This window comes from Erigeron canadensis, chromosome 3 (assembly GCF_010389155.1).
Source record: "Erigeron canadensis isolate Cc75 chromosome 3, C_canadensis_v1, whole genome shotgun sequence".
NCBI lineage: Eukaryota > Viridiplantae > Streptophyta > Magnoliopsida > Asterales > Asteraceae > Erigeron > Erigeron canadensis.
The window spans coordinates 19,027,593-19,045,020 of record NC_057763.1 but is presented as its reverse complement, the minus strand read 5'-3'; the positions used below and the strand labels follow the sequence as shown (position 1 = coordinate 19,045,020).

Below are 17,428 nucleotides of genomic sequence, written 5' to 3'. Positions count from 1 at the left end.
CTCTCTACTTAGGTAGAGGTAACGTTTACCTACATCTTAACCTCTCTCATACACCGTCGAAATATTGAACCTAAAAACCCACCAAAGACGACACTGAGCGGTTTCTTTATGAAATCGCTAAAGTAAGTGTACCACATTAGCCTTTTTCAAAGCCCACTTAAGCCCACTATAATAATATATCTCATCTTTGTTCAATTTAGGCTTTTGGGGACGGACCAAAAAAGATCACTCAGACGACCAACAAAATGAAATGAAGCAAGAGCAGAGGGAAGAGGATGTTTTTCCAGGGTTGTTGACCCCCCTTTGCCGCTTATGATTTTCTCCTTCTGCGCCCCTTTCCCCTAATTTCTCAACAACCCTTTTATTTCTATTCTATATCTATACTCCGTATTATATTATATGGGTGGAGATGTTTATTTATTTATTTATTTAAACAGCAAATCTATTCTACTATTACTACTACTCGTACATAGTGTCTGTCACAGGGACGATTTGTGTAATTAACTCTTTATCTCAAGTGAAGTGATATATCTACAACAATTATTAGGCAATGCTAGCATTATATAGCTGTACGCTGTATAGTATTAATTTGATAACAGGGGCAGTGATGATAAATGTGTCTCTATATGTTGGTCGTCTGAGTGTTTGGGGGGTCAAACATTGAGATTTAGCCGTATCTTGGCGGGGCATTCATTTGCAGCCATGGCGGTTTATCCTTGTTTTTGTACCCACTGTCTTACAGATCTGAGCCCTCCGTATTATTATTTTTATTAAAATGGTTTTCAACTTTTTTTTTTCTTTTTTTTTTGTTGTCAAGATTTAAGTTTTTTTTTAAAGCATGGCAAAAGGTTTATCAGATAAGTGCAGAGGTGTTAATTAAAGTGGTTGTCTTTGTGACTTTTTGGTACTTTTCTTTTTATAGCCACCCGAAACGACTACTCGTATTTGAGCAATCGTTTTGAAATTGCCATCTTTTTTATCGAGTCGTCTTGAGTAGATATCGAGTTGATCAATGTTTTGACTATCAATGATATACTGAATTTGTTGGTTGTCAATGTTATGAGGCAGGGGGTTATCCTTGTGGCTATGATATATGGCTTGCTTGAATAATCGATGGATTACCTGAGAGCTTTGTAGTGGCAAAGGGGGAGGTATGAATGCAGATGCATAGGAATGCATTATGTTGGTATAGATGATGTATATATATCTTGTTAGTTTAATAGTATGTGGAGTAACCTTGGTGATTCAATCCCATGGATTAGCATTCTAGAAGCAGGGTTGGAAATTGATAAATCAAACAGTCTCTTTAGGGCATCCCCTGTGGTGATTTTTGAAAAGCTTTTTCTTTAAAATAGGTTTAAGAATGCGTAAGGAGTTTTTGTAAAAAAAGGCTTTACCTCCAATGCATTTTTGTAAAAGGTTTGATGAATCTTTTCCTTTTCTTTTTGTGTTTGAAACTTGTAAGCATGTGATGGTCTGTGAACATCTTTCCATATCAGGCGAATTGACATGGCACTGGAGAAGAGAATTGGGGGTTGAGGAGAAGAAGATAGAACCGCAACCGTTGTCTGCTATGATCAAAGAAATACATCCAAGGGTCGGGGATGATAAATGGAGATAGGGCGATGACCTAACTGGAGTATTCTCGGTGGCTTTCTCCAGGAAGCAAATTGATTCACTTTACTTCCCGACTCAGCCTAACTGTGAGTCAAGCAAACTTCACTTTTCCTGGTTAATAAGTTGTTGGAAATGCAGCCTTAATGATAACTAGATGATGGATATCACTACAGTGCTATGCTCTATTTGCCTTTTCTGTGTGTGTGTTTTTGCAAATGTGTGGAATGGAATTCCTTAATATTGAGGGGAGGACAGCACAATCCAGAGAGCAGTCGAGTAAACGGATGTTGCTCGCCCATAGACTTATTAACATACGAGTATTTTTTTAGGTGCTAAATAGAGATGATTTGTAAGCGCAAAACATTATAATAGGTGATGCGATGATAAGTTTCTACTTGTTTGAGTGAATCGTTTAACATCATCTTGCTTTAATCATTCAGTATTAATAAATTTTAGTTTTTCAAGGGCAGGATCTTTTTTTTTTTCCACCTGTTTTTTCGATGTATTATGCATTAGAATACATGTTGTCTGTCGTCATTTTCTTTTGGTTACTGTCTGATCATTAGGAATTGCCCTCTTTAGCCTGGCTATGACAATTAATTTCTAAATCTGTGGCTTTTTTGGGCAAAAGATGAGATTTTGTAGCCATGATTTTTCTTTTCTTTGCTTTCCGAGACTTAACATCGTTCAAATGGAAGGTTTCTTGATCTTTTGTAGAGCATATTACTTGTGATGTAGCCAGCTCAAGGTTCAACATTTGGATATATGTTTTTTTACCAATATTAGTTCAGTGGTCCATTTCTAATTATTGATCTGTTGTGTTCTTTTGTTTGGTTAAACTATTACTGTATATTGGAGATTTATTTGTTGCCAAATGGTGTAAGATTTTTATACTGATTATTGTAAAAGGAGGGGCTTAATTTGGGAGTATATATACCAAAAAAAAGTAGACTTAGACTTCAACCAATGTAACACCATATAAGAGGATAAGTAATGGTCAATATGGTGGTTGGCGTCAAGCCCAACTATACCCGGTTGCTCAGTGTTGTCCACTTCTTGACCACGTCGTTTTGGAGTCAAATTGTGAGTTTATATCGGAGCTTTAACATATAATGTAAATATTGGTTGTAAATATTTAATTTTACATTGTTATGATATTTAAATAAAAGATATTATTAATATGTATACGGTGTCTAAAATAATTCAAAAAATTAAAGATTATAAAAATGACAATATTGTATGTTTGTTGAATTACACTATTATAAAATTTAGCATTTTATTAAGTATCTTTAATATATAAAAACTTTAACAAGTAATATTTAAAATTAATTTTATATTGTAACAAAAGATATAATAACATACATATCTTATTAATATTTTTTGATACAATATATTTTTTAAAATTCTGCAGAGGACTTTAATAACAATCCAAAAAGACATCTTCACGGTTAAGTAAAGGTTTTGTTATGTGGTCACACGGGAGTAGACTTTCTTTGAAGTTATGCTATAAGACGGGCTAAATCGATAAATACACCCTTAGATGATTGGTTTCATTGCAACTTTTATGGAACTGATTATTTAACCTTGAAGCATATATACTTTGCTATCTTAGGTCTGTTTCGTATCAATTGAAATTATTCAAGAAGATATATGTGTTGCTTTTTGTACCATCAACTCCAAGTCTTAATTCATGAACCTTCCAACTTAATTGCTTTCATTTGGATCTCTTTTTGCTGGTTCTTTAATGTGTATTTTTTTCTTTTTTCCAGGAGAAGTCCAATTTTTATCGCTTCAACTGTTATCTACATTGTAACTCAACTTTTTGATGATAAGAAGCCCCTCAAAGGTGAAGTTTGCTCAATTGAGCATTTTTCTTTAAAGAAGCCGGACAATGGGTTGAACATGTCCAACGTATCCAGGAGTGTATTTACGAAGGCTATATAGGAGATTTATGATCAAAGAACTTGCAAGTTTTGACTTAACTTTTGATCAAGTGAGTCTCTTTCCATTTTTATTTTTTTTTATTATTATCTCTATTTCAATTATGCTGTTTTCTTATTTTTAGAGCAAAGTCGAACAACTAAGCTTTATTAAAATTGGAGGGCAAATAAACGTGGTGAGTAGTGGCAAACTGACAACGAAAGGGTCAATTCGGGTCACGGTTTGTCTTTAACTGGTCAAATGGTTATAATTATAATTAGCTGAAACAAGAGATAAAAACTAGCCTCAAGTGACCTTTTATTTCGTACAACCTACTACTAATCACTATATTGAAAACTTGACTGCCAGTGTATATCATATTATATCAGCAATCATCTTTTGTGCAAACTATTCTCATCTATATTATTGTTACATTATTATTTATAAAGTATATAATTTTAACCAGAAAAAACGTGTTTAAGGATTAATAAGTGTCCTTTTGTTGACCCAAACCTGCCTTGTCTCATTACCCAACCTGCCCAATTTACCATCTCTAAAACCCTATTACTTTCTACCCATTTTTAGGTAGATAGACTGGCAAACTTATTCAAGCCGGCTCCATTATTGGATTCAAATCCGCATTCTTATGACCACTATAACCAATCAAGAAAGTCCATGCCCTGACACGGGTTTTCTTACTGGACCACCTGCACAAGGAAGCATCCAGTTTTCTAACCCAGTCATGGCTCCATATCCACTTTAAAAGGATGAACAAGATTATAAAAATTATGGGCTTAGAGGAGATGGACATAAATACCAAACCCCTGTTGGTCCTCATTATGAACCTTATATAACCAATCCAAAAAAAGAGCATCCACTCCCTGATGCAGTTTGGGTGACTTCTGGCATGTTCAATGCATTTGAGCTTCCTTAATTCTTATATGTTATCATTCGGGATAAAACACAGCCAAATCAATAATGTGTTGAAATGCCATCTCGATTCTTAAAATGTCAGATTAATAACTTCATTGGTATTCTGCCTCTTAGCTGATGTTGAACAGGTATGCAACTAAAATTGGAATCCTTACATACAAGTTGTTTGTTTCCCGCTGTAATTTAAATGTTTTTTTGTTTGTATCAACTCAGAATGACATCGGCGACACCTATCTCATGCCTCCTATTTTACAACAACTTATTGGAACGTCTCATATATTTGAAACCAAAAGTCACACGTATTATCAAGTTGCCGATTATGAGAGTTTCAACTGTTCAAAAGTTGTTGTTACTGAGTTGTCTGACCCAGAATTCAAGAAGGAGGATATGAAATCAATTTCATTTGGTAATGAGTCACGAGGATCCTCATTAGCAATCTCGAATGTAACTGAAAACCCGCTTGAAATAAGGTATTAATTGTTGTGTCTTATATACATGGGTGTGTGTGTGTCTTATATGTATATATATAAAGGTATCGATGTGTCATTTCGGCACGGACCGACTTCTTTTGACTCTCATTGAACTATTGCCTGCTTGACCAGAACCCATTACCCAACCCATTGACACACCTGTTTCTTTTAGCTGTAGTATTCAGTCTTAGTGGAACTCATAGAAAGACTCGGAGAGTTCAGAAATAGTTTAATCCAATATGAAGTTTGTTTGCACGGCCAAAAATGTCGGTTGCTTTTTCCACAATAAACTGTTGTGGATTAACGATTTACTTAACGAAAATTAAGTTGATTACCTAAAACATAGCCTTAACCACCCTGTTCACAAGTAACAATCTGAATTAAGATCAATTTTTATATCGAAACTACTACCCCATGCTCCAAGTATAAGACCATATATACCTTTCGGTGGGGGTTTGGAAAACTTTACATTATGGCTGATTGATGGTATAATGCCAGTAGATGAGAAAGAAAGTAGGGATTAAGAATGAAACATGACACAAAGATAGAAACAGTACCAAGCTTAGAAAGTAGTATGTATCAACCTTTTATATATAACTGTATTGATGTTTAAAACATAGGTAATTCAGCCCCATATTTCTTCATACCAACTTTTGCATATATGTAACGATTTATTCCTTGTATATAAAGTAACATGATCTAATAGTATGTAATAATTTAGTCACATTGCCGAGGCTGGAGCTGTGGTTATGAATGACGATAAAGGGGTTGGAGATAATGTTGCAACTGATGTGGTTCGTGGGAAAAAGAGGTACATAAGTTTTAAATAAATCTCCATATTTTTCTATTTTGAGTTGGCTGATGAAGGAACATAATTTTGAAAGGCAATTTCAAGAAACAAATGTTGTCGGGGATGGCAAGAAAGCTGTCAAGTGAGAGGATGTCACCTAAGATGAAGTATCGGTGGTTCTATTATTACTTGTTTTTGCTACTTTATGAACCTTTTTAAGTTTGAAGTGAACTCCAGCACGTTAGTACATATCTTTTCAGTCATTTTGAAATAAATTTATCATTGCTCTACGTGTTTCAGTTTAATATTATGCACTTGTCACCTAAGATGAAGTATCGGTGATTCTATTATAACTAAGTATCTGGTTTATGGCCTTATTTTTGTTTTATAGTTGACAAAAGTGACTGAATATGTATGCTAGATTTTTTAACCCCATCACTAAACATGGACAGATCTATATACAAATGAAAATGTCATTCAGAATATATAGTCTCCATACAACGATTGTTTGTATTAAGTTATATTTTTCAACTTTGCAAGTTGACCATGCTACCGCACTCGGAAAAACAACATAGAAAATTTGAAACTGTACGTTGGTTCCTATGGTTGAGTAGGAAAAAGAAATGTGGATGGGTTGGCTTATAGATGAGTATCTGGTTTTTGACCAGTAGTTGAAAAAAGTGAATGAATATATATACTGAAACATGAATTTGATTAACATATTGTTTTAGAGGTAAAGCGTCATGTTTGTGTAAGACATATACTGATGTATGTTATTATTCGTAGTCGTCAATTTTGACCCATTTATAGTTCTATACTAATGGTCTGCTTGGTTTATAGTTGACCCTAACCAGTCAAATGTAGGTATTGGGAGTAGCCCAAAGAATATATCTAAGTTCTAATACCCGCGACTCTCAAATCATTTTTATTTCAGAAGTAAAATTTATTTTTTCTGCTGATATAGTTTGTTACTTCTATTCTGCAGATTCGATATTTTCTAGAAACAGGCAAAATATGTTTGTGAGTGAATCTGACCTGTCCATGTACCCGATTCATCATTGTAGTTACAACCTTATATAAGCAAGAGAATGGTAAGCTTATAAATTTATCATTTTTGTTACTTTTTGATGGAGTTGGTAATGTGGGCGGGTTGGGCAACCTGGGCAATGGGTCAAACGGATGCAGCTTGAAACTGTTATTTTTTGGTGGGGCTCAGGCAGGCCAAAATCGACAGATATATCTCACAATTAATGGATTTACATAACATTAAACATAAATGTACAAATTATTATAGGGAACAACTAACACGTTACATTATAACAATTCTAAATAAAACACCTTATCAAAACATCTTAATAATGACTCAATGTTGTTACAAAAATGGAAACGTTACGAAACTTTATGCGACAATTAAACGACCTTAGTATGTTAAAAATATTATTTGATACACACACACACACACACACACATATATCTTTTAAGTATTTATTACAGCTTTGTTTGTTTTTTTTTTGACACTTGCAATCTCTACTTTACGCTTACACATATTAATCAACACAAAACATTGAAGATTGCAATCGTTCTATGAAAATACTATAAACCACTACCAATATTTATGTACATAAAAAAAATACATTTAATAATCATTTTACATGAATATACAGTCTTCCCATCTGCTGTATAACTATATTTATTAGCGAAATTTCATCATTGACTAAATAAATTTCTTAAATTAACATGAACGATAAATATATGATTTTATACAAATTACTCTTTAAAACTACCAAAAATGGCGTCTTAACTACGATTGTTTTTACTTTTTGGAACCATAAGCATAACTTTCATTACATATATAAAAACCAGCAACAAATGCATGCAAACAACGAGTTTAAAACTCGACGTGCGTAGCACGGGCTTTTAAGCCCTCGTATTTTTTAAAATAATAATATAATCAAATTTCACAGGTTTATTTAAAACTATTAATTATATTATAAGTCATAATGGCAACTTAATATGTTTAAATTGCGTAATATACGGGAAATTACATCCCCATATTAAGTGTCCTAATTTGACTTCTTGAGTCTTTTTATTTCGTTTTTAACCGTAAATAATTTTGCTTCTGTTATATAACACTTGATATCAGTGGCGGATCTTCAAAGTTTTAGCGGTGGAGGCCGAAAATTTTTGTTATGTCATTGTTATGTTCCGGGTATTATATTATGGTTATGTAGTACACCAAATCGGGTCGGGTCAAACAAAAATAACACTAATAATCTAAGTTTTCCATTCAAATTACCAATACATAATTTTTAACCAACAAAAAGCTATAAAGACTTATGAAAATACCAAGAGAAAAGACGTGAATTGTGGGAGAAAGACCTTGTTACATGGATTGTGGGCTAAAACATAAAATTATGAATGAAGTGAATTGTGGGTTATAAAACTATAAGTCTATAAAGGTAAATTTTATTTTTTGTTGGAGCCTAAAACTCAAAAAATGGAGGAAAACCTTGTTACGTGAATTGTGAATTGTGGGCTAAAACAAAAAATTATGAGTGGATTAATTGAATTGTGGGTTATAAAAATTAAAAATGTAAATTTTATTGACTATTAAATTTATTAAACATATCAAAAGTTTTTTAAAAAGTAATTCCTGAGGGCCGACTTAATAGATATAAAAAAAATTTTAGACGAAATATGGATATATTAATACTATTAAGCGAAAAAACGGTGGTGGCCCTGGCCACCCCGGGCCTTAAAAGAGAACTACTCCTGCTTGATATAATATGTATGAATTGATTGAGTTTTAAATGTACTTTCTGTTGATATAACTTACATAAAAACAAAGATATTTACAGTTAAAATCGGAAGAAAAAACTTAAACAAACACGGGGAGTAGTATTTTTAATGAATTAATTTACCACACCAATAGTTAACGACGAGATTTGATTGTCTAACTGTTACTAATCATATATTTTCCGTAAAAAGAAGGCGAATCCGGGCCCCACCTAAATTTGGCCGACCTTGCCATAAACTTACTAAAGATGCCTATATATACTTTATTTAAGTCAAGTTATCCGGTATCTCTTCTCTCATAGTCTCTCCACGAAAGGTCATGGTGGGGTTTCCGATCGATTAATTTTCTGTAAGCTGCTATTATTTTTTTCTTTTTCTCTTTTTCCTTTTTTTTTTTTTTTTTTTTTTTTTCTATTATCTGCCATCACAAACACAAATATTGGATATATTTATTGTACAAGTTATTAATCTACAATACAAAATAGTTACAATGTGTCAACATACTAATAAAAAACGTGTTTTCACAAGGTCGGATGATTATCTATATGAGGATTTGATCTCTCAAATCTTCTTAAGACTACCCGTTAAATCCCTCCTTCGATTTAGATCAATCTCCAAATCGATATATCATATGATCGAGAACCCTAATTTCATCCGAATGCATACTTTCCAATCTCGGAAAAGAGTAATATTTAGACATAGGCATTTAGATGAATTGGTAGAAAAAGACTTTGAAGACTTTTTTACATCACATTCGGAAGACGAATTGCCATTGGATGGTTCCTTAAGCAAATACACTGGGATACCAGTACTGAAGTTTCCTGTTAGTGGTTTTGATATTGATATTGTTGGTTCGTGTAATGGAATTCTATGTTTGTTTGGCAGTAGAACGGGTATTAGTCTATGGAACCCTTCAATTAAACGCAAACTGACGTTGCCTTACTACCCTTCTTGGTTAGACACTAACAAAAGCTGTAAAACTGCGGTTGGTTTTGGTTATGAACAAATCACTCATGATTACAAGGTTCTGACTATAACATCCCCTGTATCTCGACAAGATACACAAAGTCGTCATTCAATTTTAGTTTACTCTACGAATTTAGGTTCTTGGAATGAGATTGCTCCTCCTAGAACTTGTTTTACACATGTGATTTCACGAGCGTGTTTCATCCATGGAGCGTTGCATTGGGTGGTAAAACATTATCAAGACCAATCAGATAAAACGGGCCATCTTTTTATATTGACATTCGATTTGAGTACTCGTGTTTTTGGAAAGATTTTGTTGCCTGAGCCGAATTATGAGACAAGGCATCTAGCAATCATCAATGGTTCTCTGGCTGTGATTTCTACGCAAAATGAGTTAAATCTGATTCGGGTTAATGAAAGAGTACAATAAACCTACTTCTTGGTTTGTGGATTTTAAGTTGGAAACCGACAGGGATTCTGAAGTTGGGAAAGTTTTGCAACTGACAAATGGTGATATCTTGTTCAACACGTTTCATCATTCTTCTAATTGCGAGTTCTATATGTGGCATCATGTTTATAATCCTCGGACACAAGTGCAATCTAAAATTGTGTTCTATGGTTCTTGTCATATAGAAGACATGGAAATGTGTCCCGAAAGCCTTGAATTGTTCGACATGGGGAATTTTTGGGATGGAAAACAACCGTTTTGCCTTGGAGGTGAAGCAACACTTGGTGCTGTAGAAAGATTGGACTGGATAGATAGTAGGTTGCTGATGCCTGGTCAAATGCAGAGAATTTCGAGTTGAGTGATATATATTTTAATTAGTATGCTGCAATTATTTGAGTGTTAGATATATGTTGATTATATAATATAATGATTCATAAGTTTGGTGTTTTTCAGTTTTTCCTGATAATACTTGGTTCTGTGAAACAGATTGGGCATATATATTCAAATTTCATATACTTGTAGTTTTGTGGAAGAAATTTATATGGTTTTTTAGGACTGTTTGGTGAGCTTTGAACAATTTTAGAATAAAGAAGTTGCAGCCTACCCTCAATTAACTTTGGTTAAATTACCTAGTAATTTTAGTGTTTTAAATAAAAAAAATTGTAGTTAAATGTGTAGACAACATATTTTCAAGCAAAATAGTTATCTTTGGTTGCTCTATCATACAGATTATGAATAAAATCATTATGTATTTAAATTATTAGATACTCCATAGGTTGTGATGGATATTTACTTTACTTATTAAAGACAATATCATAATCATATCATTTTAGATCTGTTTGGTTTAAAATTTGTCAAAAAAAACATAAAAGAAAAACATAAAAAAGAAAAAAAAAAGTAAGACAACCCATTAAAAAAAAAAAAAAAAAACCTAGATGGTCAAATGTTATGCTCCATATCTTAACTTGGACACCTACAAATAAAACTACTTAAATGGTCATGAGATTCTTACTACCTAACAAATGTAGTATAGAAATAATGATGTCAAGTTTTCATAAATATTCCACCATTTGTACTAGTTTGTAATCTACCCATATTATTATGTGATATTTTAACATTCGTGATTTTGACCCGTTAACTAAATGTACAATACGACTAACAATTTTAGTTAGTAAGTATAATGGAAGTCATTTTGGCAAGTCAATTATGTGCAAGTCATTTTGGAGGTGAAGCAACACTTGGTGTAATGGAAAAATTGGACTGGATTGATAGTAGCTTGCTGAAGCCTAATCAAATGCAGAGAATTTCGAGTTGAGTAATTATTTGAGTATTAGATATATGTTGATTATAATGTTTCAAAAGTTCATTTTTTCTGTTCTGATAATCCTTGCTTCAAACAGATTGAGCAGATTTGGTCAAATTATTTCATATACTTGTGTGGAAGAAATTTGTATGGTTTTAGAACTGTTTGGTTAGCTTTGAACAATTTTATTAGAAAGAAGTTGCAGCGTACCTCCATTAACTTATGTTAAATTACCAAGTAATTTTAGTGTTTTAAATAAAAAAGTTGTAGTTGGATGTGGACAAATACTTTCAAGCAAAATAGTTATTTTTGGTTGCCCTGTAATACATCATGTATTGAAATAGATAGATACTCAGCTCCATACGTTCAGTCAATGTCATGGATCAATACCATAATCATATCATTAACTTAGATATGTTTTTTTAAAAGTTCATCAAAAATTACTATAAGAAAAAACATAAAAGAAAATAATAATACAACCCATTAAAAGAAAAAGAAATAACTAGAAAAGTTGAATATATATCCATTGAAATTGCAAGACACTAGTAAAATCACTCCATATGTGCGTGAATAGTCAACTTGTACTTGACCATATTTTGTGTTCTCTATTGATACTAGAAAAATGTCTATGCGATATAACGATGTGATAACAGCAACAACCGGTGGTGGTGGTGTATGATGACAACAATAGTGGTAATAGCGGAGTATATTTATGTAAAAGTGACTGATGTAAAAAAGAGTGATATAGTTAATTATTTTAAAGGTTGAAAGATATATGTTGTAAATAATTTTATGAAGGATGTTAGTCTCAAAAATTGACTTATGATTTAATTAGTTAAAACATTTGTTAAAATACACTTTATCAATAGGAATTGATCATCATCTAGCATCAGCTGAAATTATCAGGCAGAAGTCAAAGACAGAAGCTGACAAAATAGACTATAGATTTGTGGAATAAATCTTTAAATCTATATGATCACTTGAAGATGCTTGAAAAGAGTCATCAACAGTTCTTATAGATAATTGATGACAAATAAACAAAAAGACTTAGAAGAATTTGGAGTTACAACATTATTTTAAGAGACGAATCAATTAGCAACGGCTGATAAATAAAGACAAAGATGTCTTGTCCGAAAGATAAGACAAAAAGAACATAAAGGGATGAGTCCAAAGTGTCAAAACATACGCTTGTCAAATCAGAGTTGGACAAGTGGCATACATCAATCCCAAAGAAATCTTTGTTTATAAAAGGAAAGCAACCCATCGGAGGAAATTGTTCGTCCAATTAATACATAGAATTATATATTTGTAACTTTGTGTTTTACAAATATTATTTCTCTCAAGAACTCTGTCCATCAGCTGTTCTTAGTGTTCGATAAATTTTGTATTTATCCAACATAATTTGTATTGAGTAACGAGTGATTTAAGATTAGAGTTTGTTTTTAATCCTTTTATGTCGCATTATTCGTTGTAATTCTTTGATTATTCATTAATAAAGAATTCCATAGAAAATAAACTTTAAGTTATTAACTTTAGTTAACATTGTTACGTACTTAATCGTTCACTAGACGATCTAGGTCTACAATTGTATAGAGCCTTAAGTGGCAAAAATACTTTGGTTCAAAAGCTTTTAAAAGTTTTACTTTCATCTTTGAAAAAATAGTTTCTTTGCCAGTCCTCATAAAGAGTAGGGACCATGGATATATCACCATGGCTCTTAAGTTTGAGCCTGATGATTTCCGCTCTTGCAAGGACTGAATGGTCACTCGATCTTTATCATGTCCTAATCTAACATTTCATGATATGTTTAATGTGATTCACATTGATGAAAAATGGTTTTATATGTCAAAACCATCCAAATGTTACTACCTAGTTCCTAACGAAAATGACCATTAAGAACATGTAAATCAAAAAAGTTTATCACAAAAGTGATGTTTCCAGCCGCAGTTGCACGACCAAGATTTTATGCATCGGGTAATGAAGTCTTTTCGGGAAAGATTGGTATATTCCCATAATCCCATTCACAACTTTGGAACCCGCAAAACGGTTGAGTAAGAATCATGTTGCTAGAATGTTAATAACAAAACCTATCTTATCGGTGACTAAAGAAGTGACAAGGTCTTCGTTAATCGAGAAAGTACTACTGGCTATTAGAGCTAAATGGCCACGAGATCACACAAGTCTAATTTTTCATTCAACAAGACAATGCTGAGCCCCATATTGATGTGAATGATGCAGCGTTTATTCAAGAGGCATCAAAAGATGGGTTCGATATCCGACTTTGTTTTCAACCTCCAAACAGTCCAGATTTAAATGTGTTGGACCTCGGGTTTTTTAGGGCGGTTCAGTCTCTTCAAGAACAAGAGGTTTTGGGATCAATCGATTAATTGGTTAGTGCTGTTGAAATATCTTTTGAAAGAATGCCAATATGCCATCGCATGAGCTTAACAAAGTGTTTTTAACTTTACAAACATGCATGAAAAAAATCATGAAAATTCGAGGTGACAATAATTATCAAACACCGCATATTGGTAAAGGTAAGTTAGAACGACAAGGAAAGTTACCACTAACAATCGAGTGTGACGATAACTTGGTAAATGAAGTCATTTCATTTGTTACTTCAGTAAAGGAGTAAAGCTTCATCTCTTTTTGTGCTTTGAAGGTAGTGAAGAAAAACAGAGTGTTATGCTCTTATGGGGAAAAAAAGGAAGACAAAAAAGTTTTTTTAATGTTGTGGATGCATATACTCAGTAAATGTATGTGTAATCTTTTATTTTTGAAGCTTTTGTAATCTTGTGTCTTTTGTAAACTTTTGTGGCTAGAAGACTATCTTTATTTGTTTGGAAAATGAAATGAATGTTTATTAAGTTTTCTTTTGTCTTTTAGTCATAACACTTTAATTTTTGTGTCAAATAGTTAAGGGTAAAATTGGAAATTACATTTTTTTATTTGGAAATGGACATCTAAATTGGGACAAACAGAAATAGAAAAATGGACAATTAAAATGGAACGAAAGGACATATACAATCGGTTCAAATGTCATCAAGTTTGTCAAAAATTATTCTAAAAAAGCCATAAAAAAAAGGCTAAAACAACCCATAAAAAATCACAACAATTTAAATTCCAAGACCCTAGTAAAATCACTCCAAATGTGCGTGAGTCCATATATACACAAATTATTATATATATCTATCGTTTGACCCAAAATAAAGATAAAATTTATCACATAACCAATTAAATTGAAAGGCAAGTAAAATCACTCCATCATATCCAACGAGATATCATACGTGGTGCTCTCAATTTGTATATCTAGCCGATTGATAGTTGCTTTGGACGATTTAACAAAACTATAAACGTACAATGTTGTTGGTTCACTCTATACGCTTTTGGTCATATTTACTTACATTTTGAAGGAATTCTCTCTTTTATATATTAAGGTGTTTAACTTTGTTAAAAGTAAAATATTGTTTGAACTTTGAAGTAGTGGATAATTCAGTTGGATTTTAGAAAAGAAAAATATTTAGATGGAGCAAACTGAAATCGCTAAAATAAGTGTACCACATTAGCCTTCTAAAGCCCACTATAATAACATTTCTATATGTCATCTTGTTCAATTTAGGCTTTTGGGGGCAGACAAAAAAAACACTCAGACGACCAACGAAATGAAATGAAGCAAGAGCAGAGGGAAGAGGATGTTTTTCCAAGGGTTGTTGACCCCCCTTTGACGCTTATGGTTTTCTCGTTCTGCGCCCCTTTCCCCTAATTTCTCAACAACCCTTTTTATTCTATCTATACGACTATACTAGTATACTCCGTATTATATTATATGGGTCGAAATATTTATTTATTTTATTGAACGGCAAATCTATTCTTCTACTACTACTACTCGGGCCATAGTATTTGTCACAGGACGATTTATGTAATTTTCTCTTTGTCCCAAGGGAGTGATATATTTACCACAATTATTAGCTATTAACAACAATGCATACATTATATAGTTGTACACTCTACTGTATAATTTTGATAACAGGCAAGACAGGGGCAGTGATGATAAATGTGTCTCTATATGTTGGTCGTTTGAGTGTTTGGGGGGTCAAACATTGAGATTTAGCCGTATCTTGGCGGGGCATCCATTTGCAGCCATGGCGGTTTTATCCTTGTTTTTGTACCCACTGTTTTTACAGATCTGAGCCCCCTCATTATTATTTTTATTAAAATGGTTAGTAATTTTATTTTCTTTTTGTCAAGATTTTAATTTTTTTTTGAAAGCATGGCCAAAGGTTTATTACTTATTTTAGATACAACTATACGAGTATAGGTCTTGGTGATTAAAGTGGCCGTCGTTGTGATTTTTTGACACATTTCTTTTTTTATAACCCCTCGAAACAACTTATATGAGTAGAAATCAAGTTGATCATGTTTGACTATCAATGATATAATGAATTTGTTGGTTGTCTCTGTATGAGGCAGGGGATTAGCCTTGTGGCTATGATATATGGCTTAAGTAATCGATGGATCGCCTTAGAGCTTTGTAGTGGCAAAAGGGGAATAACCTTCGTGATTCAAGCCCCTGGATTAGCATTTTAGAAGCAGGGTTGGAAATTGATAAATCAAACAGTCTTTTTAGGGCATCCCCTATGGTCATTTTTCAAAAGCTTTTTCGTTAAAAAAGATGTAAGAATGCGTAAGGAGATTTTGTAAAATAAGCTTTACCTCCAATGCGTTTTTGTAAAAAGTTAGATACATCTTTTCCTTGTGTTTTTGCGTTTGAAACAGAGAAGAACTGCAACTGTTGTCTAATATGTTTAAAGAAATACATCTTAGAGTTGGGATGATAAATGGAGATAGGCCAATGAACTAACTGGAGTATTCTAGGTGGCTTTCTCCAGGAAGCACATTGATTTACTTTATATCCCGACTCGGTCTCCACTAACTGTGTCAAGCAAACTTCACTTTCCGGGGTTAATAAATTGTTGGAAATGCAGCCTTAATGATAACCAGATGATGGATGTCACTAGCAGTGTTATGCTCTATTCGCCTTTTTTGTTATTGTGTTTTTGGAGTTACTCCAAACGTGTGGAATTGAATTCCTTTATATTTTGACAGGAGGACAGGCACAATCCAGAGAGCAGTTGAGCGAAGGGATGTTTGTGTGGTTGCCCCCTCGGGCCTGTTATGAGCATATATTTTTTACTTGCTGAATGGATGATCACAAAACATTATAATAGGAGACGTGATGATAAGTTTCTACTTGTTTCAGTTTTACTAAAATTTAATTTCTTCAAAGACATGATTCTTTTTTTTTCTTTTTCTTTTTTTCACCTGTATTTCAATGTAGTATGCATTACAATACACGTTGTTGTCTGTTGGCATTTCCTGTTGGCTACTTTTTGATCGTTAGGAATTGCCCTCTTTATTGCCCGGTCATGACGATTAATTTTTACATCTGTGGGTTAACCAGGCAAAAGATGATAATGATCCCATCTTGGGGAGACAATTTGGGTGGTCTTTTATTTGTTTCTCTTTTTCGGATTTCCAAGACTTGGACATTGTTTAAATGGAAGGCTTCTTGATCTTTTGTAGAGTATGTAACTTTTGATGTAGCCACCTCAAGGATAAACAATTGGATATGTGGGGTTTTTTTTTTGTTTTTTTTTTAATAATATTGAATTTTTACCATGTATTCCTCCTTTAATTGCCATGTTAACTTTTATTATATTACCACTTTACCATCGTGATGATGATGACAATTGTTTACAGGTGTTTGGTGATTCATCTCTAATTATTTATCTGCTGTGTTCGTTTATTGATTTGTTGCAAAATGGTACGTTATAAGATTTTATACAATTGATTGTAAAAGGATGGACTAAATATGGCAGTACATATGTATGCCACTTGGGCAATTTAGGCAAGACTTTAACCAATGCAAGTATGCAACACCTTCAAATAAAAGGATAGGCAATGGTTAGGGTGACATAGTAATCTTCTTGTCGACTCTTTACTACCTTGGCTGTTGTGATGATCCTTTAAAGGTGATCAGTTCTTGAATAACCTTTAAAGCACTTCTATAGAATAAGATATGTAAGATTAATGATATCAAGAATTTGGAATGCTTTCAAAAGCTGAATCATAACCAAGTTGCCATCTTAGCCCGAGGCCAAACTAGCTTGATGCAGAAGAGTGGG

The 17,428-nt window shown here is 33.0% G+C and overlaps 2 protein-coding genes and 1 long non-coding RNA gene across 11 annotated transcripts; all 3 read left to right on the top strand.

Annotated features, from left to right (window-relative positions):
* The first annotated feature begins 214 nt into the window (after window positions 1–214).
* Window positions 215–6,065, top strand: LOC122592449. 9 transcript variants are annotated; one of them, XM_043764681.1, is made up of 7 exons: window positions 215–1,151; window positions 1,356–1,419; window positions 1,500–1,703; window positions 3,387–3,610; window positions 4,684–4,940; window positions 5,662–5,751; window positions 5,825–6,065. In XM_043764681.1, exons 4-7 carry the CDS (start codon window positions 3,569–3,571, stop codon window positions 5,874–5,876), a joined length of 441 nt encoding a protein of 146 aa, XP_043620616.1. In that variant the 5' UTR covers window positions 215–1,151; window positions 1,356–1,419; window positions 1,500–1,703; window positions 3,387–3,568; the 3' UTR covers window positions 5,877–6,065. The 9 variants fall into 9 exon arrangements, 5 of the variants coding, with proteins under 5 accessions (XP_043620616.1, XP_043620615.1, XP_043620614.1 ...); XR_006322718.1 differs by adding an exon at window positions 4,553–4,598 and having other exon boundaries at window positions 215–1,703; XR_006322717.1 differs by adding an exon at window positions 4,123–4,598 and having other exon boundaries at window positions 215–1,703.
* Window positions 6,066–8,227: 2,162 nt separating this feature from the next.
* LOC122591627 (F-box protein CPR1-like) lies at window positions 8,228–10,377 on the top strand. The gene is made up of 3 exons (XM_043763886.1): window positions 8,228–8,242; window positions 8,829–8,875; window positions 9,055–10,377. The coding sequence occupies exons 1-3, from the start codon at window positions 8,228–8,230 to the stop codon at window positions 9,920–9,922; spliced, it is 930 nt and encodes a 309-aa protein (XP_043619821.1). The 3' UTR covers window positions 9,923–10,377.
* A 4,498-nt stretch (window positions 10,378–14,875) lies between these two features.
* Window positions 14,876–16,938, top strand: LOC122593710. Its single transcript, XR_006322855.1, has 2 exons — window positions 14,876–15,462; window positions 16,350–16,938. It is a non-coding gene; the product is annotated as an uncharacterized LOC122593710 (long non-coding RNA).
* Window positions 16,939–17,428: the final 490 nt, after the last annotated feature.

Coding starts and splice junctions, on each gene's coding strand:
- LOC122592449 (XM_043764680.1), top strand. CDS start 3,569: ATGATCAAAGAACTTGCAAGTTTTGACTTAACTTTTGATCAA. Junction 4,941..5,661: donor GAAAACCCGCTTGAAATAAG/GTATTAATTGTT, acceptor GTAATAATTTAG/TCACATTGCCGAGGCTGGAG. Junction 5,752..5,824: donor GTGGTTCGTGGGAAAAAGAG/GTACATAAGTTT, acceptor TAATTTTGAAAG/GCAATTTCAAGAAACAAATG.
- LOC122591627 (XM_043763886.1), top strand. Junction 8,876..9,054: donor TTCCGATCGATTAATTTTCT/GTAAGCTGCTAT, acceptor TGTTTTCACAAG/GTCGGATGATTATCTATATG.